The sequence below is a fragment of the Ambystoma mexicanum genome, chromosome 8, assembly GCF_040938575.1.
Source record: "Ambystoma mexicanum isolate Mex_15411 chromosome 8, UKY_AmexF1_1, whole genome shotgun sequence".
Lineage (NCBI taxonomy): Eukaryota > Metazoa > Chordata > Amphibia > Caudata > Ambystomatidae > Ambystoma > Ambystoma mexicanum.
In genome coordinates this window covers 1,660,838,002-1,660,864,989 of record NC_090929.1, presented here as the reverse complement: position 1 = coordinate 1,660,864,989, position 26,988 = coordinate 1,660,838,002, and the positions used below count along the sequence as shown (strand labels likewise).

General features: G+C 49.3%; 1 protein-coding gene across 1 annotated transcript in view; it reads right to left on the bottom strand.

The window, feature by feature from the left end:
- Nucleotides 1–26,988, bottom strand: part of GRK5 (G protein-coupled receptor kinase 5) — a 555,873-nt gene that overhangs the window by 195,386 nt on the left and 333,499 nt on the right. Inside the window, exon 3 of the mRNA XM_069611930.1 lies at nucleotides 17,196–17,308. Coding sequence (XP_069468031.1) covers nucleotides 17,196–17,308 — 113 coding nt within the window. The remainder of the gene's footprint in view (nucleotides 1–17,195; nucleotides 17,309–26,988) is intronic.

The following is a 26,988-nucleotide window of genomic DNA, read 5'->3' as shown; positions in this document are numbered from 1 at the left end:
GGTATTAGGTAACCCATCTATTGGTATAGGTCTGTACTACACAAGTTGGTAGAGTGACTGAGCAGCCAGCCTTATCTCAAGGGGGGTAAATGTGAGCAATAGAGATGCAACACTGAGATTCACAATTACAAGTATCCAAACACTTACACTCAAGGTTTTCTAGTAAAAGTATTTAACGGTCAGTTTTAAATAAGCTTTCATTAAAAAGGGCAACGCGCAACAATCAAAATACACTTCAAACAGTAAGGGTGCCAGGTGAGGAATATGGCCAAGAGTGGCAAAGGTCAAGCAGCGAGAGGATTGCCCACTGAAATCAACGTACAGTTTAAATGAGAACATGCTGTTTGTGCAAACCTGAAGTTCTCCCCATCCAGGAGGACTGCTTAAGCAATATCATGACATGTATATAGTTTGTGTTTGTTTGTAGGTAGTAATTATTTCCTTTGAAGGTATCAACCATTGTTCTTACAATGAATATGGTTATGGTGGGGTTGGTCTCAAAGTTATGCGTTTGTAGTGGTTCAGGGAGGGAGATGTGTTGTAATGTGGCTTACAGAAGAATGTAGAACTTCAGCATGGAACTTACAGCAAAGCAGTAGAATGTTTGTATTTGTAGCAATGTCAGTTGGAGATTGAGGCCCTGTGGGATGTGTTTTTTTTTTTTACCTTATGAAACTTGTGCAATAAACTGCTGTTTACTGCCTACCTGATGTGTGCGCAGCATCCTTACAGGTAGCAAGGAGGCTAAAATACTTGTTAAGACTAGGTGTTGCGGCTTTTGATGACCATCTATTTTGGGATTTTGTTGTGGACAAGGGTGCCTCAAGAGAGACAGACATTCAGGTTAGGTTTAGCAACTTTATAATTTGAGACAGAACTAAAAGTGTTAGACACCTGCGAGGAAACCCACTTGTGTGGAGATCCCCTTGTGCGCGGTTTACTTTAGGATCAAACCAGTTTGGTTATAGTTGTTCCCTAATCTCTATAGGTGTTCACAAAACCCTTATTCACAAGACTTGTAATACAACAATCTTGTTTAACACAGTCCTTGTGAGGGATGCCATTGCTCTGCCTCACCATAGGGCCATCTTGGATATCTTAGTCCATGTGGATACTGAGAATGCTCACAAGTGCAACCGGACTGTCTGAGGGGACCTAACTCGCCATATAGTGACTTTCCGGGTTGGTGATTGTGGACCCCACACACACCCCTTATTTTATGGTGCATTACATTTGTATGAAGTTTCTTCCAGTTTCGTACTTGTAATATGCAGTTCTTAACCTGTGGAGGTATGCATGTTCCCGACATTATTGAAATCCACCAAATATGTTGTTCTGTTATTTTGCATTTATATAGTGCCTTATAACCATTGGTATGATCTGAAGGTGCTGGTAGGTTGAACGCCCTTGGGAACCAAAGTTCAGATCAGTAGAGAGAGTCAAAGGTGCATGTCAGCACCGGATGTGTGTGCAGCTGGTGCGGTATTCGTGTAATAGCTGCTTCTTAGCGGTAGGTAAGGTGGTTGAGAGATCAGGAGTAGGTGTTCGTTCTGGCAAGATTTATCCAGACCGAATGTGGCTGCGTTAGGCCTGAGGAGAACGCCTGGCTGGGGGGTGTGTAACCAGCAGAGTTTACTTAGAATGATGGGGAGTGTGCAGCAGATGTTGGTATGAGAACAGTTATACCGAATGTTGTCATAGTATGTGTTCTAGTTGAGTGGTGGTGTAAAGAAGAGAGTAAGCGTGGTGGTGTGATATGATGGGTTATATGCCTTTCAAACGTTCCCTGCACTCCAAACCATTCCATGTAAGTCACGTAATTCGATGCACTCCAGTCCACTCCATACACCCCCGTCTGCTACACACTCTGGTCCGCTCGACGCACCCACGCACTCCAGTCCGCCCCACCCACGCACTCCAGTCCGCCCCACCCACTCAAATCCGCTCTATTTACTCGGATCCGTTCTGTATATTCTGAGTTGTTTTATGCACTCCATCCACATTTTTCACACGTACCATCTTCATACTTCATCCGTTCCATCCACATACGGCACCCGTTCCATCCACATATGCGATCAATTCTATTCAAATATGTCACTCATTCTATCTACATACTTCACCCGTTCCATCCTCTACGCATTCAGCGGCTCTACGTACTCATCCATACTACATGCATTCTGCACTCGTCCGCTCTACGCACCCCTCTTTTCTTATGCACTCGTCCGCTCCACCCACTAGTCTGTTCCCCTCCGCTCCATACACCCCTCCGCTCCATACACCCCTCCGCTCCCCTGCTCGTTCAAAGAGTGGATGGCAAACGGAGCGGGAGCTCAGATGTGGCACAATAGATTTGGCTGCACACGAGGGGACCAATCAGGGGCAGTGGGCGGTCACAGGGGAGGGCAGAACGCAGGAAGCACAAAGCTGGGGAATGGCGAGGGGACGCGGGCTGAGGGCCACACGGAGGATTTCACAAGGTTCTGGCCTAATGCATCAAACAAGGGGCGGCTTAAGAAAATATGTGCTGTGTCTGCATGCAAAAACAACATGCCAATAAACATTAAGTTTTGCTATAGGTTGTAAGTATATATTATAGAACGAAGACAACGGCAAGCCCTTCAGTGAACGGATCATGCATGCCACAGAGCTGGCGGAAGCAGCCATGGAGGGAAAACGCACATAGCAACGCGAGGCCACCCGCGGTGCGGATTGTCGGTCTGACATGACCTACCTTTCTGGGCGTCTGATAGTGGACATTGTCCTCTTCTTCGGGGGGAAAAGGGAGGCTGGAAGGAAACCAGTCTCCTCGGGGGGCCGGAGGTCTGTCCCCCCCCATCGGTCCGAATGTCAGTGGGGGGCCAGCTGATCCTTCAGCAGTTGATTAGACACTGCCCCCCCCTTGGCAAAAGAAATATGTGGTTCGGAGCAGAACACTGAGTAAAGGTACCTATAGGTGAGGCAGCGGGCACGGCACACTAGTAATAACTTGCTCGTCTAGCTGGTGTCAACACTGCAAGTGCAATGGTCGAACATGATGTATGAGTGAGGTAGCCTTTTGATCCTCCCTTCTTTCATTCCTTATCCATATCTGTACATTTATTCCATTACTGGACTGTTTTGTTATTGTTTGTACATCATATCTCACCTTTGAAAAAGAGAAAGCCTATCACGAGGTCCCATCGATTGAAGTCATCTGCAAGCCCAACAGGCCATATGAGCGCAAGAGGCGATTCACTCTGAATTACTCATGCAGAAGCCAAATCTTCCCTCCAGCCTAAGATCACTGACTTACTGATATGGAGGATGTGGAAAGGGGGGGGGGTGAGGGTGAAAATCATGCACAAAATCCTGGAGAAGCCAACATTAGAGCATATTCCCTCTTCCAACCAAGAGAAAGTCGGCTCTCAAAGGTCTTGGAGAGGAGTGCGAGGAGAAGACAAAGATTGAGAGAACAGAAAGTGGGAGAAATGGAGGATGCTGGAAAGGTCAGAGGTGATCAGCCCCAAAGGTCATAATGCGGTAGTAGGGATGGGAGGCGGCTCCTGTCCTCAAAACCTACCACCATCTTCCGTCCCAGAAAGGTCTGCAGGTGCAATAGGATCCCAGGAGCGGATCCAGACTGTTCTCTGATGAAAATGTTGGGAGTTTTGTGGCACAAAAGGATTCAAAGAAAGTCACATCGGCAGGAGTTGCAGTGGGAGCTAAAGTTCACACACCAACAAAAGAAAAACCACGGCCACAGCCCCCAACAAGGCTGCCTGGAGGAGCTGCATTACAGAACCCCCTGAGTTAAGTTGCATCAACCAGACAGAAGACTAGCTCTGAGCTGAAAGATTCCCCTGAGTGGCAATCTATAAGGGAGTGTATTATAATACAACCCAACCACGTTTATTATATATCATATTCTATGTAGTGGACTACAGCATCGTCAATTATCATAATAACTGCCGTACCTCACTTTTCATGCAACTTGCTGTAATGTCAACTTAATTATTCTTAAATTTCCATTAAAATCAATTAACTTAACAGGACTTTCAGCACTGGCCTGAGACTGTCAATCATGGAGGGTCCAACATCTCTCAGAGAACAATGGACAGGTACTGCCAAACTACCTCATGTACCTCAATAGCAGCTAGAGGCAAAAATGTGATCAAATGAGAAATTAGTGACAGATGACAGGGGGAGCATGAACCTCTACTCCTGTCATCGCCTCTAGTAGAGTCGCCAAATATGGCAGGCCAATTACGTCAACCTGTATAGACTCATGCAAATGTAGCCAGAATTGCTAGTCAGAAGAAAAGAACTTCTATGACCGGGGATCTTCGTTTACAAAAAGCTCAAATGCCAGCGATTGCAAATCGCAAAATAAGCAAACTAATTCACGGTAAGAGAAATACATTCATCGTCAATGTGGAGAAGCCCGCAAGAAATGAACCCAGAGAAGCTCGAAGAAGTAAAGTTGTTAGCTTGGTTACACCAGAAAGTGGGGCATTGGCTTGAAATTCCTTACAGGTTATAGATTAATGAATGGAGTTCCTCTGGCAACAGACTATTGTCGAAGGATACAGTGAAAGAAATCTCCCCCATTTTCGGAGCATCTGTAATAACCTGGCAAAGGCTCCATCTAATTTGAAAATTGTGGTTGACCATTCATAGTTCACACAGCCAGTTTAGCTTAGACTAAGATTGCTCCGTTTATTTTGTACGAGATGTTTAGACAAACACATGCATTATTCTGGAAGTCAATCGTCTATCCTATTGCGAACATAGCCAACTCACATTTTATTTTTTTTAAAACATTTGCTACTTGAAAAGCGTGCGAAAAGAGTGCGAATACTCAAGAGATCTATTAATCATTGCATATATTTACATGCTTACGTTTCATGTTATTCTCCTTGTGTTCGTTCAATGGTTTTAAGCTCTCATATTTGCAACTCTGATACACCAAAGGCCTGACGGCCGAAGCGGGCTCAATAAAGACATTCAAATTTTCACAAGAGGTTAGAGATTCAAAGCCTCCAAGTTGCGATGATTGGAAGAGATCATGGAGAAACTACACAACCCAAGCCGCAGGTTTATTGTTGATTCCCATACCCAACAGTCGATAAAAGAAAAATGGAATGGCATCCATATCGAAGGCCACAGAAAGATTGAGAAAGATCAAGGCCGCTGCTTTGCCTCTGCCTGACAACACCTGAATGTCATCTGCCAAGGAAGTTATCATCAATACGGTCTCCTCATCTGACCGCCTGTTTACTTGCTCCACGCAATAGGGAAGCCTAGATATCAGTCAACCGTTGACCGGATCCATGGGACACAGCTTGGGTTCCTTTAATAGTGGAAGCATCACAACAAATATAAAATTCCCAAAGGGATTCTTCCGAATGGTAAGATACATTCAGAAGCCCTGGAAGAGCCGGTGCCAGAAGCCTGGCAAACTCTTTTGCTGTTGTGGCCCAACAACAGTCTTTACATGACCCAAAGATTTAGATTTGGCGGGAAATGCCTCCATGTCAGATAGCGAGATGTTGACAGACCCAAGAACCTGAACCCACTCCTGTGAGGTTTGCTAATGAGAACATCTTCTTGGCATAGGTTTCTTCTTTTTATTTTCAGTTGTTTTAATAGGTTCTTTCTACTCTTCAAATTATTCAGATCAATTTGGGGTTTGGATCGGAGCCATTCCCTTTTCGTTCTTTGCAAGAGTTTTTCCGAGCTTAATAAGGCAGTGTACCAAAGTTGTGAATTCCCAATTCATTTAGGATTTTGACATATTTTTGCGAAGTGCTTGGTGCGAGTTTCTATGATGGTTTATGATTGGCTTGTATTTTTTAGAGTGGAAAGGGAAATGGGTTCAAAGACGGGGTGCATGGTGCCCAGAGAAAGATTTCCAACCAAACCTAGCAGCCGGTGTTGTCATCTACACCAAATGGGAATGGTATGCCGCAATGATCAGAGTTGTTAAGCAGTACCAACACAAATGTATTGGTGAAGCAAAAATTACTAGTCAAGGTATATCCCAAAGTTGTGAGTTAGAAACTTAACTTGTTGAGTTATGTTCAGACCTTCCATAGTCTGTAGCAATTACTCCCCCCACACCAAAGGCTGGAATTCTCTTCTCTTAGGGGTGTGGTGAGAGGTTCCTGGCTGCCCCCAACATTAACTGGGACACTGTACAACCACACAGGGAAAGGGAGCAGGGCTTAATGAACTATATGAAGACGTATGTAATACCTCCCGGGCAGGGGTACACAAGGACAACAGTCCAATTAGAGAATAAGGAGAGGGTTAAAAGCCACCCGAGGAAGCAAGAAGTTGTGTGTTGTTCAGTTGAGGTCAGAGGAGGTGCAGACCAAGAGACCAGCAGGAGGAATGAAGGTGGACTGAGGGGGTACTTTATTCTTTGCGAGACGTTGGTGAGTGCAAGTGATACTGCGTTGTTAGTGTTCGGGAAAAAATGGCAAGTGTGTTTAGGAGAGAATGTGCATGTGAGGTGCTCGAGTGATTGAAAGGAGGGTGTTTAAATAGAAAGTTGGGTGGAGTGATAGTTCTGGTGTGGAGCAGGGACTTGTAAAATCGAAGCGTGGAGGCAAGACTTGGAAGGAGTGAAACATCAGAGGTACAGAAAAAGATGTGATATGATAGGTTATTTATAAAGCACTTAATACCCAGGAGGTTTCGAAGCGCAGACCCGGGGGGTCGAACCCGTGTTGCTCCGTGTCCCCATGTTTCCAAGGTGAGTACGTTGCCCCTGAGATATCCTCACGAGACCATGAGGAGTAGAAGATTAGGTGGGTGGAGTTGAAGGGAGGAGAGTAGTAAGTGGGAAACATCCGAGTGAGAGGGGAGGAGCATGTGGACATAAGACAAAGACCGAGTTGGATAGACAGAGGCACAACCCATCATCCCTTTCTTAGACTACTACCCACTGGAGAGTGTTTTGTCAGTCTAAGCAGTCAGTGAGGGAGATGAGACAAAGAAGGCCTCTGTCCCTTAGGCTATCCATTGTAGCAGAAGTCAGAATGTAGAGGTCAATCATCTGCATATACTGCCTGCGGAATAGGGACGCCTGGGTTAGGGTGGGTTGGTGCTTTCTAGATACGAGAGAAAGGGAAGGCCCTAAGGCCCTGAAAACCAAAACGAGAACCCTTGAATCATCTCTGAGACTGAAAAGGGTGTGATCAGATATGAATTCATAAAAGTCTCAGGCTCCAGCATAAGTTAGGTCAAAACAAAAGAGGCTTGTGATTTTTAGCCCTACTTGCTGCCTCAACACTTAGGGTATCAAGTCGCCCTTCACGACACCGACTCACTAGATGCTGCCCACCCCTCTCCTCCTCACCATCCGGTACAGCTGTACCCTCTTCTGTGCCCCTATCTACTCTCCACTGCTGTTCTGCTTGCCGGTGCTGGGGAGTAGTGAACAGCATGTCAAGCATCCATGTAAGCTCAGTTTCCTCACATGTTCACTCTCCTTGCTGATTCGGGGCCTCATAGGATTGCAGGCTGATAGCGTGGGGCACCGATGGCTTCTCTGCATACTGCTGCCAATTAGTTTTTCTTCTAGGAAAGGAAGATAAAACTTGGCCATCATCCTTCTCAAGAGGCATGGGGTGATGCAAGTTTGCACTGCACGCAAATAAACAGGCACTTGGGAAGGTGACAGAAATTGGGGTCCAAGCCACTGCCAACACCCCCTTAAACCCCTTGGGGTAGGACTTGCACTGGCTTCCACCCTGGTAGGCCTCCCGCAGGCTGAGAAAGGTCCCTATCCCTCTTGACAAGGTCAGATTAGTGACCTTGTCACAAAGGCTAAGACACTGGGTGACCCACAACGATAGCCAAACAAGGCCACAGCATATGCTTGCATACTTCGAGGAGTATCTAGATAAAAAAGAGGGGGGAGGGGGCCGTGGACCAGATCTGTATCTAGGTTGTATCGGATGCTAGGCAGGGTGTACCCTTTGGGTATAATGAAATACATTAACCTTTGGGAGCAAGACCAAGAGACAGATTCGGGATATGAAGGTGGGCAAGCCAAGCTCCACAATGTACCCCCATCACAGAAATTGCACAAAAAAATACCCTCTCCGGTGGCATCTTATTCTTGAGGGACTCAACATGTTCAGGAGTTACTCAGGCCTTATGTTAGAGAGGATGAGAAGACAAGTAGTCACCCCCCCCTAAATGGGGTGGAGCTGGTGAAGGTGCAGATCAGTTGGAAGGGTCCTGAGCAGAATTGAGGAGGCAACCAGCATTCTCCTCCTGATGGTCCCTTTGGTCATCCTGCTGGGACATAGAGATGGACCTATTTTGGGACCCACCGGAGCAAGCCCGACTCGCTTCCTCACTGTGGCCAGGCTAATGGGCACTATTCCGTAAAACCAAAGAAGGCCCATTACTTTCCATGAGGTTGACGAAGGCGTTAAGTTGCAGTTGTGAATAACCAAAGCGCCAACAATCTAAATGCAAGGAGCCCCTTCCATTAAACTGCAGGGACAGTTCACAATGTCTTTACCCTTCATCGATTACTTTTCTTCAAGCTAGGATAATTATACTGGGGGTGTGGGTGGTAGTTATCTATGGTTAACTCAAGTATCTTCTGCTGGAAAGGAGGCCCAGGCATGTGGGGCCGGGATGCACATCGCAGGTGGCCTTCCATTCTGGAGTGTTTGAGACTGTGTCCCACTAACCGCCAATGGGGACGAGGGAACCCCATGATGTGTAGCACAAGAACAGGACATGCATCGTCGGTTATGTCAGAAGATACAATTGCTGCATCACAAGTGGTGGGAGATATATAGCATAATGACACCCTTAAAATCCAGTGCCAAGAACGTAAGGTGCTGCTTTAATGCAACATAACTCCTGAAATATGACAGGTGATGGTACCTGCATCACCGCAACCACGAGCCTCTGTTACAGGGGGCAAAAGAGAACAAAAACCTCAAGGTTTAACATATTAGGATTAAACCTAACATCGAAATTGCATTCAAACAAACGCTGTTGAAACCTTAACTCTTCCTCACTAGTAACTAAAAAAGTTACAACCGATACCTTTACAAGAACATATAATATACCAACATGCAATACATTTGAACAGAACACTGCATTAGCATATAACTAAATGTAAGTCTTGCCATACATTAAACATGTCACTTTATTTACAGCCTGGTTTCACGAAGCATGTGGTTCACGAAGGGGCCGAAAGAGGAGTCCCCGTGCGCTCTCCCCCTGCACCTCCATGCTGATCCTCCCCCCTGCACCCCCATGCTGACCCACCCCCCTGCACCTCCATGCTGACCCACCCCCCCTGCACCTCCATGCTGATCCTCCCCCCTGCACCTCCATGCTGACCCACCCCCCTGCACCTCCCCCCTGCACCTCCATGCTGATCCACCCCCCCTGCACCTCCATGCTGATGCACCTCCATGCTGATCCACCTCCATGCTGACCCACCCCCCTGCACCTCCATGCTGATCCACCACCATTGCACCCCCCTGCACCTCCATGCTGATCCACCCCCCCTGCACCTCCATGCTGATCCACCACCATTGCACCCCCCTGCACCTCCATGCTGATCCACCCCCCCTGCCCCTCCATGCTGATCCACCCTCCATGCTGATCCACCCCCCCTGCCCCTCCATGCTGATCCACCCCCCCTGCCCCTCCATGCTGATCCACCACCATTGCACCCCCCCTGCACCTCCATGCTGATCCACCCCCCCGCACCTCCATGCTGATCCACCACCATTGCACCCCCCCTGCACCTCCATGCTGATCCACCCCCCTGTACCTCCATGCTGATCCACCCCCCCCTGCACCTCCATGCTGATCCACCCCCCCCTGCACCTCCATGCTGATCCACCCCCCCCTGCACCTCCATGCTGATCCACCCCCCCCTGCACCTCCATCATGCTGATCCACCCCCCCTGCACCTCCATGCTGACTCCTTCCCCCTGCACCTCCATCATGCTGATCCACCCCCCCTGCACCTCCATGCTGATCCACCCCCCCCTGCACCTCCATCATGCTGATCCACCCCCCTGCACCTCCATCATGCTGATCCACCCCCCCTGCACCTCCATGCTGACTCCTTCCCCCTGCACCTCCATCATGCTGATCCACCCCCCCTGCACCTCCATGCTGATCCACCCCCCCCTGCACCTCCATCATGCTGATCCACCCCCCCTGCACCTCCATCATGCTGACTCCACCTCCATGCTGACTCCACCTCCATGCACCTCCTCCATGCTGATCCACCCCCACTGCACCTCCATGCTGATCCACCCCCCCCTGCACCTCCATCATGCTGATCCACCCCCCCCTGCACCTCCATCATGCTGACTCCACCCCCCTGCACCTCCATGCTGATCCACCCCCCTGCACCTCCATGCTGATCCACCCCCCCCTGCACCTCCATGCTGATCCACCCCCCCTGCACCTCCATGCTGATCCTCCACCCCCCCTGCACCTCCATGCTGATCCTCCACCCCCCCTGCACCTCCATGCTGACCCACCCCCCCTGCACCTCCATGCTGATCCACCCCCCCTGCACCTCCATGCTGACCCACCCCCCCTGCACCTCCATGCTGACCCACCCCCCCTGCACCTCCATGCTGATCCACCACCATTGCACCCCCCCTGCACCTCCATGCTGATCCACCCCCCCCTGCACCTCCATGCTGATCCACCCCCCCCTGCACCTCCATGCTGATCCACCCCCCCTGCACCTCCATGCTGATCCACCCCCCCCCTGCACCTCCATGCTGATCCACCCACCTCCATGCTGATCCACCCACCTCCATGCTGACCCACCCACCTCCATGCACCTCCTCCATGCTGATCCACCCCCACTGCACCTCCATGCTGATCCCCCCCTGCACCTCCATGCTGATCCACCCCCCCTGCACCTCCATCATGCTGATCCACCCCCCCCTGCACCTCCATCATGCTGACTCCACCCCCCCCTGCACCTCCATGCTGACTCCACCCCCCCCTGCACCTCCATGCTGACTCCACCCCCCTGCACCTCCTCCATGCTGACTCCACCCCCCTGCACCTCCTCCATGCTGATCCACCCCCCCTGCACCTCCTCCATGCTGATCCACCCCCCCTGCACCTCCATGCTGACCCACCCCCCCTGCACCTCCTCCATGCTGACCCACCCCCACATGCACCTCCATGCTGACCCACCCCCACATGCACCTCCATGCTGATTCACTCCCCTTCACCTCCATGCTGATCCAACCCCCCCTGCACCTCCATGCTGATGCACCCCCATGCACCTCCATGCTGATCCCACCTCCCCCCATGCACCTCCATGCTGATCCAACCCCCCATGCACCTCCATGCTGATCCACCCCCCATGCCGATCCCCCCATGCACCTCCATGCTGATCCACCCCCCCTGCACCTCCATGCTGATCCACCCCCCCCGCACCTCCATCATGCTGATCCACCCCCCCTGCACCTCCATGCTGACTCCACCCCCCTGCACCTCCATGCTGACTCCACCCCCCCTGCACCTCCATCATGCTGACTCACCCCCCCTGCACCTCCATGCTGATCCACCCCCCCTGCACCCCCTGCACCTCCATGCTGATCCCACCCCCCTGCACCTCCATGCTGATCCCACCCCCCCTGCACCTCCATGCTGATCCACCCCCCCATGCACCTCCATGCTGATCCACCCCCCCATGCACCTCCATGCTGATCCACCCCCCCATGCACCTCCATGCTGATCCACCCCCCCATGCACCTCCATGCTGATCCACCCCCCCATGCACCTCCATGCTGATCCACCCCCCATGCACCTCCATGCTGATCCACCCCCCCATGCACCTCCATGCTGATCCCACCCCCCATGCACCTCCATGCTGATCCCACCCCCCCTGCACCTCCATGCTGATCCACCTGCACCTCCATGCTGATCCAACCCCCCCTGCACCTCCTCCATGCTGATCCACCCCCCTGCACCTCCATGCTGATCCACCCCCCCATGCACCTCCATGCTGATCCACCTGCACCTCCATGCTGATCCCCCTGCACCTCCATGCTGATCCCCCCTGCACCTCCATGCTGATCCACCCCCCCTGCACCTCCATGCTGATCCACCTCCATGCACTCCCCTGCACCTCCATGCTGATCCAACCCCCCCCCCGCACCTCCATGCTGATCCAACCCCCCCTGCACCTCCATGCTGATCCACCTCCATGCTGATCCAACCCCCCCTGCACCTCCATGCTGATCCACCCCCCCCCATGCACCTCCATGCTGATCCACCCCCCCCATGCACCTCCATGCTGATCCACCCCCCCCCCATGCACCTCCATGCTGATCCACCCCCCCCCATGCACCTCCATGCTGATCCACCCCCCCATGCACCTCCATGCTGATCCACCCCCCCATGCACCTCCATGCTGATCCACCCCATGCTGATCCCCCCCCCCATGCACCTCCATGCTGATCCACCCCCCCATGCACCTCCATGCTGATCCACCCCCCCATGCACCTCCATGCTGATCCACCCCATGCTGATCCCCCCCCATGCACCTCCATGCTGATCCACCCCCCCTGCACCTCCTATCAAGGATGGCACTCTATTAAGAGTGGCACAGGACACCCAGGAAGGATTTGGGTGGTTGTGCCAAAGTAAAGTAGACAAAATAGTTCACACACAGCGGAAAGAAAGGAGAGCGAAGAGTAGGCAAGAGTAGCAAGGAAAAAGGTACAGAATGAATTCCCTCTTGGGGTGTATGCAGATATAGGGAAAGAGTATTCCACGAACCTTAGGAAAATTCTAACCTTCTGCACAGTTTGCTATAACAGAGGCCCACACTGTTTGCTCATGGCTTGGAATAACAGCTTTGGGTGTCTGCAACGTAGAAACTCGACAAGGGAAGGGGCAGAGGTTGCCCGACGGTAAACAACAGACAAGCTCTGTACAAGGGGTTTACAAACAGTACAAGAGAAGACACTAACATAAATCAAGGGAAAAGGAAGTTGAATAGAAAACTAGCAGAAGGAAATTAAGGGAAAGCCGTATAACAGGATTGGATAGGGAGAAAGAACTGAGGGTTGAAAACAAGGAAGAAAGGAAGGGAGCAGCAGTCAGGAAACAGAGGAACTGTAATAACTGAAAGTAAATAATTAAGGTAAACTGATGTGGATAGCAGAGGACAGTAGGGTACAAGGTAGAACGCTCAGAAAAGCAGGGAAGCAATGGGCAAGCACAAAAGGAGCAGGGCTGTAAGGAAGGAAGCCCCGAGGGATAGGGCTTAGGGCAGCGGAGTGAAGCAGGCTGCACGGCAAGGAGCCCAAAAGGGCCGGGCAGCAAGGAGTGAGCCCAGAGGAGTAGGGCCGCTGACTGTAGAAGGGTGCAGGAGGACTGTAGAAGGCTGCTAGACTGCAAGCCCAGCGAACGAAGACTGTAGGTTGAAGGCATCGGAGCGTGATCGGCTGCAAGGCAGGAGCCTGGAAGGCAATGGCGGAGGGTAGCAGAGGAGCGTGATCGGCTGGAGCCTGGAAGGCAATGGCGGAAGGTAGCAGCGGAGCGTGATCGGCTGCAAGGCAGGAGCCTGGAAGGCAATGGCGGAGGGTAGCAGAGGAGCGTGATCGGCTGGAGCCTGGAAGGCAATGGCGGAAGGTAGCAGCGGAGCGTGATCGGCTGCAAGGCAGGAGCCTGGAAGGCAATGGCGGAGGGTAGCAGCGGAGCATGATCGGCTGCAAGGCAGGAGCCTGGAAGGCAAGGACGGATTTCTGATCTACATAATTAGTATTTTTGTGGCCAAGAGTCAAATATCACTAGCCAGCGGCTAGTGGGGAGTCCAAAGTCTCTGAGCTCCCTGAACTCAAAACAAATTAGTCCAATCTGGAGGAGGAAATTACTGTCGAACAAATCAAGCACTCTGGACCCACCTACAGATTTAAGTGGGTTAACACATTTCGGAACAGTGCCAACAAGGATTTTTGGGTTAAAATGAGTTCAAGGGATAGTGTTAGAATAAGAAAGCTTTTATTAGTTCCTTAATAAGCCTTTTCCTCTCTTAAGCATGCAGTTTTCAACGTGGGCAGCTACACTTCTGATCTGCACTACGACCAGATCTTTTCACGTTTGTGAACAAGGAGTAGATGCATATGTCAGAGTGTACCATGCGTTACATGTTTTTTGTCAAATCGGTTTGGATTCTAAGGGAATAGCCTCATCTAAAGTATTCTACAATATTTCACGAAAGCCTTCCACCAATTCACTGGTTGAAAAGGAAAGATTTAGAAAATGTGATCTTGAAATAATAATCTGTGGTTGGGACGGGAGCACAAGGCGAAATTTCAACTAATTCTTCATGATCGTTTTTGATGACCACTGTATACAATACTAGATGTCAATTTGGAGAACAGAATTCTAAAAAGATCAGACCAATCAAGATAAACTGGAACTCCACAGTTTATAAATGTGAAACCTGCAATAATTAAATCCAATACATTTCCTTTGATATGAATTGGCCACCAAACATGTTGAGGTGGCCTTAGGTTCAATATAGTCTGTAGCAAGGAATCAAAAAGACTGTAGAACCACAAGGTGTTAAAGTCTCCCCCAAAAATATTCAATGTACGAGAAGTAACAGCATTGCTTAGTAAACTAATACATTCATCTAAAAAGGTAGTACACGATTTAGAAGGATGGTACATTAGATGAAAAACAGTACTTTTGTTTGACAAACATGACAGCAAAGCACTGAAATGAGAACAGTGTCTGAACAATTCTAGTTTTACTTTCCAAAGTATTCCAGAAGGTTTGATCTAAATGCTTAGGCAGCTCGGTTTTGGTACGTCAAACATTCAGTTCATCAACAGCCCCATTTCCCATTCTGTTACCACCCGGTTTCTAGGCCAAGATAGCACAAGTCTAAGCACACCAATATGCAGGTGCTGTACTCATTTTCCATATGGAGGGAACAAAAGATCATTTTAGGGGCTAAGTGTGGGGCATCACAACAAGGTACAAGGACAATTTGAGGTCAGCTTTCTTCTGTCTCAATTTCTACGCCAAATCACAGTGTTAAAACGTTGAAATCAATGATGTGATGTATTACGCTCAAAACAACCCCTGAAGTGAACGCGCAAGGAGCTATCCTCGACCTGGAAGGCGCAACACGACCGGGATCACGGTCGGTATCCTGCATCATTACCGGATCCACCACCCCAAACAGATGATGCCCCTACATCTCCTGTACATTTATGTAAATCAGTAAACTCTTGCACTGCAACTTAGCTGCTAGCCTCCATCGTCCCAATTCTATATAGGGTGCGCTTCCCATCTCAAACTGTCCTCTTGCTCACATGGCTTCACCTGCATGTGCTGCAGCTTTCACTCCGAAAACTTTCTATCCCCTTTGTGGTTCTCCCTTGAGTGTGCATTTGCTCTTTTACTGTACTTTGCCCAAGAGTTCCATACTTACCAAACCTTTGAGCAAGGTTGACCATTGTTCTCATCTTACTCACTTGTAACGTTTGCTTGATGTGGCTCCTTGGTTGCCACCACACTCTTGCTTTGCCGATGTTACCTCTCAGTGTGTGTTTTAAGTAGGGCCAGGCCCATTGTCTTGTTTTATCGGTCAGTGTGATGTGGTGTCGCAAGGCAGGTGTGAGGCATTGCAGTGACTTACCGGGTTTAAACATAAATGCTGATAGAATCTTCATAGTTAGCGAATTGGTGTAGAGAATTGTAAAGCTTTTGTAAAGAGGGAAATATTGAAACTATTCTTCTTTTACTGGAATACCATGTAGTAACTCCTCAACGTGCAATATACTTAATCATTTAGTACAAGATTATACGCTTTTACCATGTGGGTATGGTTTCGTGTGGAAACATTTTAACTCAAAAAGCAAACGGGTGGAGGTTTGCTGCATTGAACTTTTTAAAAGTTGTTCCCATGATGGTACTGTGCTTTACTGATTAGAGGGGGATAAATTTAGTATATGAAGTGTTTTACAGTATATTAGTTCATAATTGTACCATGAGGGAAACTTGTGTATGTACATGTTTAATAATGTGTTCACTATTAATGTGATGACTTCATTGATAATTCATATCTATTGCACCTGTGTATGTGTTTGATTGCTTACGTATTTTATGGTTGTTTGGTGAGAAGTTCCTTGTTGAACTAATTCACTTAAAAAAAAGAAAACTAAACGACCTTTTAAAAAATGTAGATTTGTGAGCTGGGTTTGTACCCCCATACCAGTACTTATTTTGTATTAAAACATTTTTTTAAAAGCAAACGTATGGCCTACAATGAAAACAGTTCGATTTGATTGAAATGTAAGGTTATATCTCCAGCAGATTGGCAGAATATAAAATAAAAGACAATGTATGAAAGAAAGGGCCCAGTTGGGGAAGTGCTGTGTCCAAACGTATGCACCAGTGCTTTTTTTGTTTTGTGGAATGCAAAGCGACCAGCTGGCTGCGAATAGGCAAGGGCATAGCTGAACATTCACAGTACCCATGTACTGCAGGGCAAAAGCCCTCAGATGCCTGCCAGCACAGTCCCCGGCTGTGGCGGCTAGTGCCCCTTCCCTACAGAAACATCAAGGGGAGTGGTGGCTTTCTTTCGGCCTGTAAACTACAGAAAAATATTCCTAGAGATGGAAGTGGCAAAGTTCAATCCCTCGAGGCAGCCAATGCTCTTTTCCTTTTCTTGTTTTTAAGATATTCTTTTTAAAGTAAACAGAGGGGGGGGGGGGAACATTTCAAAACAAAAAAGGAAAAGAGGCAAAGAATGGGAAAAGAGTACTAGCCATCTGGGCCCTCTGAACTTCACCACTTCGCCGGACTGCTAGGAACACCTGCAGCGCCCCCAGTGGAGACTTCTCTTGCCTGCAAAAGCCACAGTCCTTCTGCTGACATTGTATGCAATATTAAAATCCCTGGTCTATACACAAGAGCATTAAAACAGAGAGAAGAGTAGGTTCCACTGGAGGAACAGCTGTACGGGACATTCGGATAGTGAGCAAATGCATGGAAAGGCTTCAGTGGCGTAAACACGAGAATCAGAAAGAACCCAAAAAGTCCTGCAAAGTGACCGGTTAATTATACTGGGGTGGGGGGGGCTCGGGGGTACATGTTAAGAGACCGAGCTGAGTTCACAGTGTTACAGCAAGCAGCGCCAACATCTATATATCTAGGGGACTTACCACGGAGTCCAGGAAATTAATGCAGCACTCAAACTCTGGCCGCGTCTCGCAGTACAGGCGAAAGAGAAGTCTTCCAATTGGCTGCTTGTCACATAAATTGTAATAATTTCTCTCTGCAGATACAAAAGGGGAGCAAGAAGGATCAGCAAACGCTCATGTGTTAACCAAGGTGCAACAGAAGGTGGCAGAAATGGCATATAGCACATTCAATGTCTGAGGCATATTCATGTGTTGTGTGACACATCGCAATCAAAACCGAATACATCAAACTCAAGGCTTTCTGGCCTTCCCTTTCTTTCTTAAATGAATGCAACAGGAAAACCGAAGCACTGCCCCCGCCGCAGCACAGGCAGAGCGCACTGCATTGCGCGTTACTGATGTGTGAACGGCGAAAGACGACGCTGTTGACCAAGTTCAGTTCCGTTTTTATAAAGCATTTTCAGTGGATTCTTGAATAGGGCAAATTTAAGATTCACAGTAACTATTTGCAAGTGTAACATATTCTCTTAGCTTGAAAACTAGGTTGCGATTACTTGGCAGTAAAGCCACCTGTGCTTGTGAGCGCCCGCGTTTATGATCTTGGGTTGGGGAGAGTTTTTCCTCCCCCGTATTCCCCACATCTCCCCACATCCCTGCAGGGCTGCTTCTCATTGGTTGCTCTCCCGCACTAGCAGCACCGGGCAGTCCAATCCAGCTGCTGTGAATCCTGCTGAGGACGGAGGACGATGCAGGAAGCCTGGGCACCGCGCAGCCTATTGCACATGGTTTCCAAGAGTCGGGAGGCCAGAGAATACTGGAGTCCACGCTCTTCCCCAAACAGGAGGTCTTAGCCATGGCAGGTGACTTACCGTGAGGCAAGCCGTCCACAGTCAGTGGTCGAAGAGTGCAAAACAAGTAGTGCAAAGACATTCCCTCTGCCCCACCCCCTTTTCTGCTCCCTTCTCTCCCACCGTCATATCACACCCCCCCCCCCCACTCCCTGCCCACCTCCCACCTTCAGTTCAAACCTCCAACCTGGGCCCTCCCTTTGCCATGCTGTTTTTTAAACCAGTTCTCGCAAGAATGAAGAAAACACAGTGAAAGAATAGGAATGGAAATGACCACTATTAGTGGGTCATTGCCCCCCTCAGCATGCAGCGTTATGCAGCCCCCTCCAATCCCCCAGCATTCGCACCCCTCGCATAACATGCTCAGGGCTATAGCCACTGGCACGCCCCTCCCATTACCTGCAAGCCCCTCTGCCTACACAAGCACTGCAGCGCCTACACTACAGCAATTCCCAGAGCGCTGCCTGACTGCTTGGGAATGGGCTTCATGTGCGAGCCGTCTATTGAAATAAACAAAGCTTACCCAGCACTTGTGAGGCAGCACAATGAGGTTTGACACAGGACTGTTGCCGGCAGAGCATAGGTTCAAATCCCCAGCTGGGGAAACATTTAAAAAAAGAAAAAAAAGTGACCATTCCTACTGTCCTGGAACGATACTCTAGGTCACACAGAAAGGGAACTATGACAGATTTCCCTGAGAAGTAGGGAACGTCGTACCCTTTAGTTCCTTTCCACTTTGACCACTGCCGGCAGGGGCGGAGGTCACGCACACATGCCAACCATTGCGATGGAATAACGGTGGTGGTGGTCAACGGCAGGGAGCAGAGGAAAAAGCATTTAATCGACTTATTTCTGACTCCTAATTATTCGAATAATGCAGGGGATGTGTTAACCTAAGCAGTGAGTAACCTCAAGTGCACGGTGCAGGTGCAGATCAAGGCTGAAAGCCAGGCCCTTAGGAGACTGGGGAAATCTGTCCTGCGGTTTAGCTGATATGGGATACATTACTCACAGTAATCGTATTTCTGATGCTTGTATCTGCTTAGATTCACATGCTGTGCATAGGCCGACATCTAGTGGAAGCTGCAGAGTATTACAGTTTGTTTTTCGAAACTCGAAAATGGGCGTCGACATAGGGCGTGCCAGTAATACTATCCCTAGTGTGACGTCCACTGTACCCAAGATCCCTCAGGCGTCTAGGATCCTCAGATTGTATTTTTTCTGACATGAGGTAGCATGAGGAGTAGCGCGAGTATAGATAATCCAAGCAGATAGACAGAAAGGTAAGACTACAAGCAATCATGCGCCTTCTCTCGGAGGGGAGGAAGGGTGGGTCGCATGTGAATCTAAGCAGATACAAGCATCAGAAATACGATTACGGTGAGTAATGTATCCCTTCTGAGGCTTGTGGAATCTGCTTAGATCACATGCTATGCAAAGATTAGCAAGCAGTACCAGAAGGAGGTGGGATGTGAGAAGGGTCATGAGCAAATAAGTGTCTTAGAACCGCTTGTCCCCTTGTGTATCTGCCTTGGAATGGGTGTCAATGCAGTAATTCTGAGTAAAAGTGTGAATAGAGCTCCAAGTAGCTGCTTTGCAAATGGTGTCAAGGGGTACATTTGCAATGAAAGCCAGAGTGGCCCCAATGCCTCTAGTAGAGTGGGCCCTTGGCGTAAAAGGCAGAGTCTTTTCAGAGAGTGAGTAACACAGGTGGATACAGTTAATAATCCACTTCGAGATGGCACCTTTCGAGACGCGATCCCCCTCTCTGCCTGTAGCTACGGAGACTAACAGTTGATCTGTTTTCCTTAGCGGTCTTGTTTTATTTACATAGTAGAGGACCTCCCTACGCACATTTAGGGTGTGTAGTTTCACCTCAGCCGAGCTTTGCGGGTTCCGGAAGAAAGCCGGAAGCTCGATGGACTGGTTTACATGGAATTTTGATATAAATTTAGGTGAGAACCTAGGGTGTGTGCGTAAAACCAGTTTGTCTTCATGGACGGTAAAGAAGGGATCCTGCACTGACAGAGCCAGAATTTTACTGACCTTTCTTATAGAAGTAATAGCTACTAAGAAGGCCGTTTTATAAGTCAGGTGTTTGAGACTGCTTTTATGCATGGGTTCAAAAGGGGGGCCCATGAGCTTGGCTAGCACCACATTAAGGTCCCACCCTGGTGGTGGGTTTGAAATAGGAGGGTGAAGTCTCTTTACTCCTTCCATGAAGGCTTTAACTACTGGTACTTTCCACCACAAAACCTTGCTATGTGAAGTGGTGCAAGCCGAGAGGGCTGCCAGGTGTACTTTCAGTGAGTTAAAAACCAATCCTGCATCTAGCAGGTGGAGCATGTATGTAACAATAGTGGAAGGAGTGCAATCAACCGGGTTGATTTGTCTACTCTGGCACCAGATAACGAACCTCTTCCACTTATCAAAGTAACAGTGCCTTGTGTTTGGTTTCCTAGATTCCTTTAGGATGTCCATACACCTCTGTGGCAAATTGAGGTGTCCAAACTATGACCTCAGGAGCCATGCTGCCAGGTTCATTGAGTTGGGTTGCTGGTGCACTGTTTGACCTTGGTGCTGGGACAATAGGTTGTACCAGGCTGGAAGTTTGATGGGCTTGCACACCGCAATCCTGCGTAGGTGTGGGAACCACGGTTGTCTTGCCCACATGGGAGCAACTAGGACGAGCGTCATCGATTCCCTGTTCATCTTGTTCACCAGTTTCCTGATGAGGAGTTTGTGGAAAAGCGTACGCAAACATCCCTGACCAGTTCATCCACAGGGCGTTCCCCTGGGAGTCTGGTTGGGGGAACCTGGATGCAAATCCTGGGCATTGTCTGTTTTCGCTTGTGGCTAATAAGTCTATAGTGGGGAAACCCCACTGAGAGAAGAGATCTTCTACGACCTCTCTGTGAAGAACCCATTCGTGTTCCTCTGGGAGGGAGTCTCTGCTCAGAGCATCCGCTAGGGAATTGAGCTCCCCTGGAACATGTTGTGATGACAGGAAGATGTTCCGTCTGAGTGCCCATATCCAGATTTTCTGGGCAAGCTTGGACAGATTTGGCGAGCGAGTCCCTCCTTGCTTGTTCAGGTAGAACATGGCTGTAGTGCTGTCCGTCCGGATTTTCACTGACAGGTTTAGTAGATGGGGCTTGAACGCCTGAAGCGCTCTGAATACTGCCAGAAGCTCTAGCAGGTTGATGTGGTTCTTGGCCACTGAGTGAGACCAGAGACCCTGAGCTGTGTGGTGGAGATGGTGAGCTCCCCACCCCGTCAGACATGCATCTGTAGTGACTACTGCCTGTACTTCGGGATCGTAAAAGGGTTTCCCCTGTGCGAGATTCTCTCTTGTCCACCAGTGAAGGCTTTATACCAGTATTGGCGAAATGACCACTAGATCGTCCCACTGACCACTTGCCTGAGACCACTGTTTCGCCAACCATTCCTGCATGGGACGCATGCGCAGGCGCGCGTGGGGGACCAGGTAAATGCATGACGCCATCATGCCCAGTAAACGCATTGCTTTGCGTACCGTTATTTGTTGACCGGACTGATAATGCGGAATTTGCAGTAGTATATTCCGAATTCTTTCTTCTGAAGGAAAGGTCAACCCCTCCTGGGTGTCCAGGATTGCTCCTAGGAATTGTTTTGAGGTGCTTGGCACCAGGCTTGACTTCTTCTCGTTGATTGAGAAGCCTAACTCGTGTAGGAGGTCGACAGTCCTTTGAATGTTTGTCCTGCAAATTCCTGGGGTTTCCCCCGTTATGAGCCAGTCGTCCAGATAAGGGTACACTGGGATTGCCTCCCTGCGTAGGTGTGCCACCGTCACCGCCAGTACCTTGGTGAATACCCTTGGTGCTGAAGCTATCCCGAAGGGCAGTACCTTGAATTGGTAGTGGCGACTGTCCACCTTGAAGCGCAAGTACTTTTTGCGCTGGGAACATGGAAATATGAAAATAAGCATCTTTCATATCCAAGGTTGCCATGTAATCCCCCTTTTTTAGGAGGGGGATTACCTCTTGTAGCGTGGTCATACGAAATTTTTGGGGCTTGACATACTTGTTGGCAGGCCGTAAGTCCAATACTGGGCGCATTGTCAAGTCTTTCTTTGGCACAAGGAAGTAAGTTGAATAAATACCCTTGTTTACCTGGTGTCCCGGGACGAGTTCTATCGCGTCCTTTTGTAGAAGAATGGCGATCTCCTCGAGGAGAATCTTCTGATGTTCTAAGGAGTGTACTCTTTGTCGTGGAGGATGGTTCCGGGGACGCTGCAGTAGCTCGATACAATATCCTGTGGATACTGTTGACAGCACCCATCTGTCTGATGTGATCCCTTCCCAAGCCTGGGTGAAGTTTGAAATGCGCCCCCCTACTGGGGTTGCGTGAGAAGGGACCCTGAACTGAGCGTCACTGCTTTGGTGGAGGCGTGCCGCCTCCTTTTCTGGGGCTGCCTCTGCCTTTACCACGACCTCTCCTATTACCTCTGCCGTAACCCTGGGTAGACTGTTGGTTGTTGTTCCACTGTGTACCCTGCCCCTGGGAATAGTTAGATCCTCTCTGGGAATTTTGGCCGCGTGGGCGACGAAAATTACTATTCCCTCTCTGGTTAGAGGGTTTATTGGTTAACTGGCCAAGGGACTTGAGTGTCTCGTATTCGTCCTTGGCATTTTGCAGTGCGTCTTCGACCGCCTTATCAAACAACAGATCGGTTTCCACCGGTTTGTCCAACAATGACGCCTGTGTTTCTGCCTTAAAACCAGACTGCCGTAACCATGCATGTCTCTTGATAACAGTACCTTCTGCTATCAATCTGCCTGCGTTGTCCGCGGCGTCAAAGGTTGCTTTCAAAATGCAACCAGACACGGCTCTACCCTCTGCGGAAATCCGAGCTAATTGGCCCTCTAATGGTTCAGGAGCAGAGGCTATGAGAGCCGCGACTTCTTCCCACTGATGGCAGTTGTAGCTGGTCAACAGGGTGGTGGAATTAGCAATCCTGGCTTGATAGGCGGACGTTAACTACCTTCCTGCCGAAACCATATAGTTTTTTGCTCTCCTTGTCGGGAGGAGCTTCTGACGAAGACAAGGGTGTCCCAGCCCTCTTACGAGTGTTGGTGACAACTAGGGAGTCTGGCTTCAGATGTCCTGTCTGTAACATCGCCGTGGTACCCAAGGGTTTGGGCGAGTAATAAATGCAATAAATAAAATAAAAATAAATAAATAGAGAGGGTCAGACTGTGCCGCCCTGAAAAGTTTTTCAACCCTGGGATTGACTGTTCTGGTGAGGTTTGGGTTCACCAGGGACAGATCTATTCTCCGCTGAATGGATTTAAGGATAGGGATGGTCTGGGCAACAGGCCTCCTTTCTCCCACTAACTCTTCTGCGAAGTCCCTTTTCTCCTGTACACCGTGGGTGCCAATGTGGAAATGTTCTGCTGCGCGAGCGAGAACCTCATTTAGGAGCTTCGTTCTCTACCGGGGAATCTACTCTGTATGTTTCCGGGTCCTCCTCCTCTTCTTCATGGTCCTCATCATCCCCATAGTAGCCCGTCCCGGTTTGCTCTTCTATTATACCAAATTCTTGGTCTTCACAAAAGGAAGCCTCTCCTTGATACCGCGAGTATGGAGTTGCGTAAGGTTGTACCTCGAAGGGTTCAGACCTCATAGGGGTTTCAAACCGGGCCTTCTTACTCAGGGGGGATAGGATCAGTAGAGCCTGAGGGTGTGGCCCCTTGTGGATCATACGAGATGAAATGTTCTGGATTTTTACCATAAAAATCAGCCAAAAAAGACATTCTTGACATGACCCTATCTATGTCTTCACTGGACCATCTTTTGGAACTGGGAATGACTCTCCCAGCAAGTCTATGGGATTTATCTTGAGTAGCTTTGCTGGTTGTGGACCTATCAGCAGACCTGGGCTTGTCTGTCTGTTTAGGGGGGGTGGAGTGTTTCACAGGTGAGGAAGAAAGTACAGGTAGTTTCTTCTGCTGTTTTCCCCCTTCCCCGTGCGTAGAAAAGTGTTTTCCCTGTCCCTTAGTGGCTCTGGAGTTTTGACGCTTGGCGTCGAGGATCGGGAGAGGTGTCCCTGTCCTTCGAGCGTGGGGCCTCGCTGGCTTTAATTGCGGGCTCCGACTCCTGGAGCGCGGCCTGGGGGTGGAAGTCGTCTTCCGACGATCGAACTTCTGTTAGCCTAGGGAGCGAGGCACTCTTGGCAAGAGTGGATGATTGCCTGGAGTCATGCGGCGATCTAGATAGAGAGCGCCCAGAGGACACCGAATCGGACCGTTCTGTCTCTGCCTCTTTCCGAGAACTCGACGTCGTCGAGTCTCGGTTGGACTTAGTGTGTTTAGTGTGTGTAGTATGTGAAGCGCTTGTGTCGCCGGGGGTCTTCCCCATAGCCGCCCTGCCGGACGACCTTCCGAGGTCGGGGACTTGCGCTCCGCTGTTTTTCGACGCCGTAATGCCCTCGCTGTCCGAAAGTACGGCGTTGCTGCCGTCGCTGAAGGCGCCCTCCGCTGCCATGGCCACCTGCCTGACGTGGTGGGCCCAACGCTTCGTCGAACGGTCCTTAAGTGTCTTAGGTTTAAACCTACTACATGCTCTGCAGTTCGCTTCGGGGTGGTCCCTCGGCAAGCAAAGATTGCACGTGGCATGCCTGTCGACCCAAGGGTATTTGCGATTGCACTTGGGGCAGAATTGAAAAGGGGTACCCTCCATATGCACCTTGAGGCAGCGGGCTGTTAAGTGTAGAAAATGTATATAGGTACACCATATACGAAGAGTGTAGAGTATGTACCACCCCCCACTCTCCCTACTTGCATGGCTGAGGCTAGCGGCCTACCAGGCCCGGGCCGAGGCCAGCGGCCTTCCGAGGCCCAAGTCCGTCGTGCAGCAGCCGACGGTCGATTTCTTCTCCAGCCGGCGTCGAGTGCCGAAGTTCGACGTTGGGGTGGGGAAGGACGTCAATAGATTATTATTTTTAAATTTTAGCAAAAGTATGGCTAAGGCCAGGGGACTCCGCAAAATGCTTCCGACCAGTATGGCGGAAAAAAACAATCTGAGGATCCTAGACGCGTGAGGGATCTTGGGTACAGTGGACGTCACACTAGGGATAGTATTACTGGCACGCCCTGTGTCGACGCCCATTTTCGAAAATCAAACTGTAATACTCCGCAGCTTCCACTAGATGTCGGCCTATGCACAGCATGTGATCTAAGCAGATTCCACAAGCCTCAGAAATATATATATATATTCAAGATTGCCTGCGAACAAGTAGTGGGGGTGGAGGGCGTTGGATCCAGGCCACAGAGGAGGTAAGTGTGAAACCACCAGTGCCTCTGATTGGCCGCCTGCAAAAGAGAATGAGGATCTGCTGATGGGCTTTCAGGCCAGAAGGTTAAGCTATAAAACCAGAACCCCAATGCCACACACCTCGAAATGCATTCTAAGAAAGCACAGTTCCAATGACCGCAGGGCAGTGGCGTACCAAGCAGGGGGTAGGGTGCCCCCACGCCAGTGTTGCTCTTTTAAAGCCAGACCAGAACCTTTGGCAGTGGGACACCTCAGGGTGCCAAAACAAAGGTGTGTCCCGCTGGCATGACAATGAGGGTCCCGAGCACAGTGTTCCTGCTCAGCACCCTCATTGTCCTGGCACAAAGAATTACAATGGGAGCCATTAGACACTGATGGGAGGGAAGGGGAACTAATAGCAGGGACGTTTGTCCCTTAAGAAATGTGAATGGGGGTGTTCAGAAGTGAGAAGGGTGCATAATGCTGCAGGTCTTATGAGAGGGCTGTGGCTTTAAAACCCAATGGGTCATGGTTAGGGTCACCTTAGTCTGCACGATGCTATTGTGACTTTGCATGCAGGATGGGGAGAATAAAACTAAAGCCATACTCTTATTGCTCAACATATTTCTATGACATGTATATGGTCTACAGCTAGTTTATTATGAAAGGCTAGTTTACTTTGTAATGTGGTTTGCCTCCGAGGCATTTCTATAAATAAAGTATTATTTAAGCACATGAAATGCAAAGCAAAACCAGATATCTATAGCAACTAAACCCGCCAAGATGTGTTCAGTTGCTTAAATTGTCCACATCACGGTTCCAGCATTTAACTAAAGTGTGTGATCCTGGGAAAATTATTTATTAGCACGATGTCTTCTTACCTGCAGCTCTGTAAGTGATTCAATTCAGAGCTCATGTTAATTTATCATACTGTCATAACAAATCTAAAAAGGCTAATGACTATAGAGATGCTCCGTATATAATAGTGCAATTTAGGTATTTTACACAAGTTATTTGCCACTTGGCTTGCTTATGGCAACTTCTTCTAAAGTCACTTGCATGGTGCCTCCAAGTATCAAAGACCGATGATGCTCCTTGCAATGTCCCTTTCTTGCAAATCACTTCCGTTGGCCCAATCCCTATGCAAATTAGGAGGTCAGCATGCATTTTGCCCCACAGAGCTCTAATAGATGAGTTTTCCTGCGTCTCCATTTGTAATACATTTTGATTTTTTCTCTTGTATGTATGTGTTAAGAGGCCATCTGCCACTAATGTTAGCAAAAGAGGAGATTGGGGCAGGTGGGGCGGGCGCGAATGAGAACCTATGGAAGGAACAAGTTACTTACCTGTAACTGTTGTTCTCCAGCATGGGTCTGGCATGGATTCACATGCTCATGAATATTCCCCGTCGTCAGGCTGGGAATCCTCGGTAAAGAAAAAACCAGTATCAGTTTCGTTTCTGATCTGTCTTTCGTAGTAATAACCAATCACTGGTCTCTGCGTCATACTGACCACAGCCAATGACTGCCCTCTACCTAAGCACCGCCTCTGGCAGCCATCTTCAGATTTGGAAGCACGTGAAGTGGCAGTATGACCAAGTGAAGAGCCGCAGAGGGGTAGGCGGGAGGGTTCGCATGTGAATCCATGCCAGACCCATGCTGGAGAACAACAGT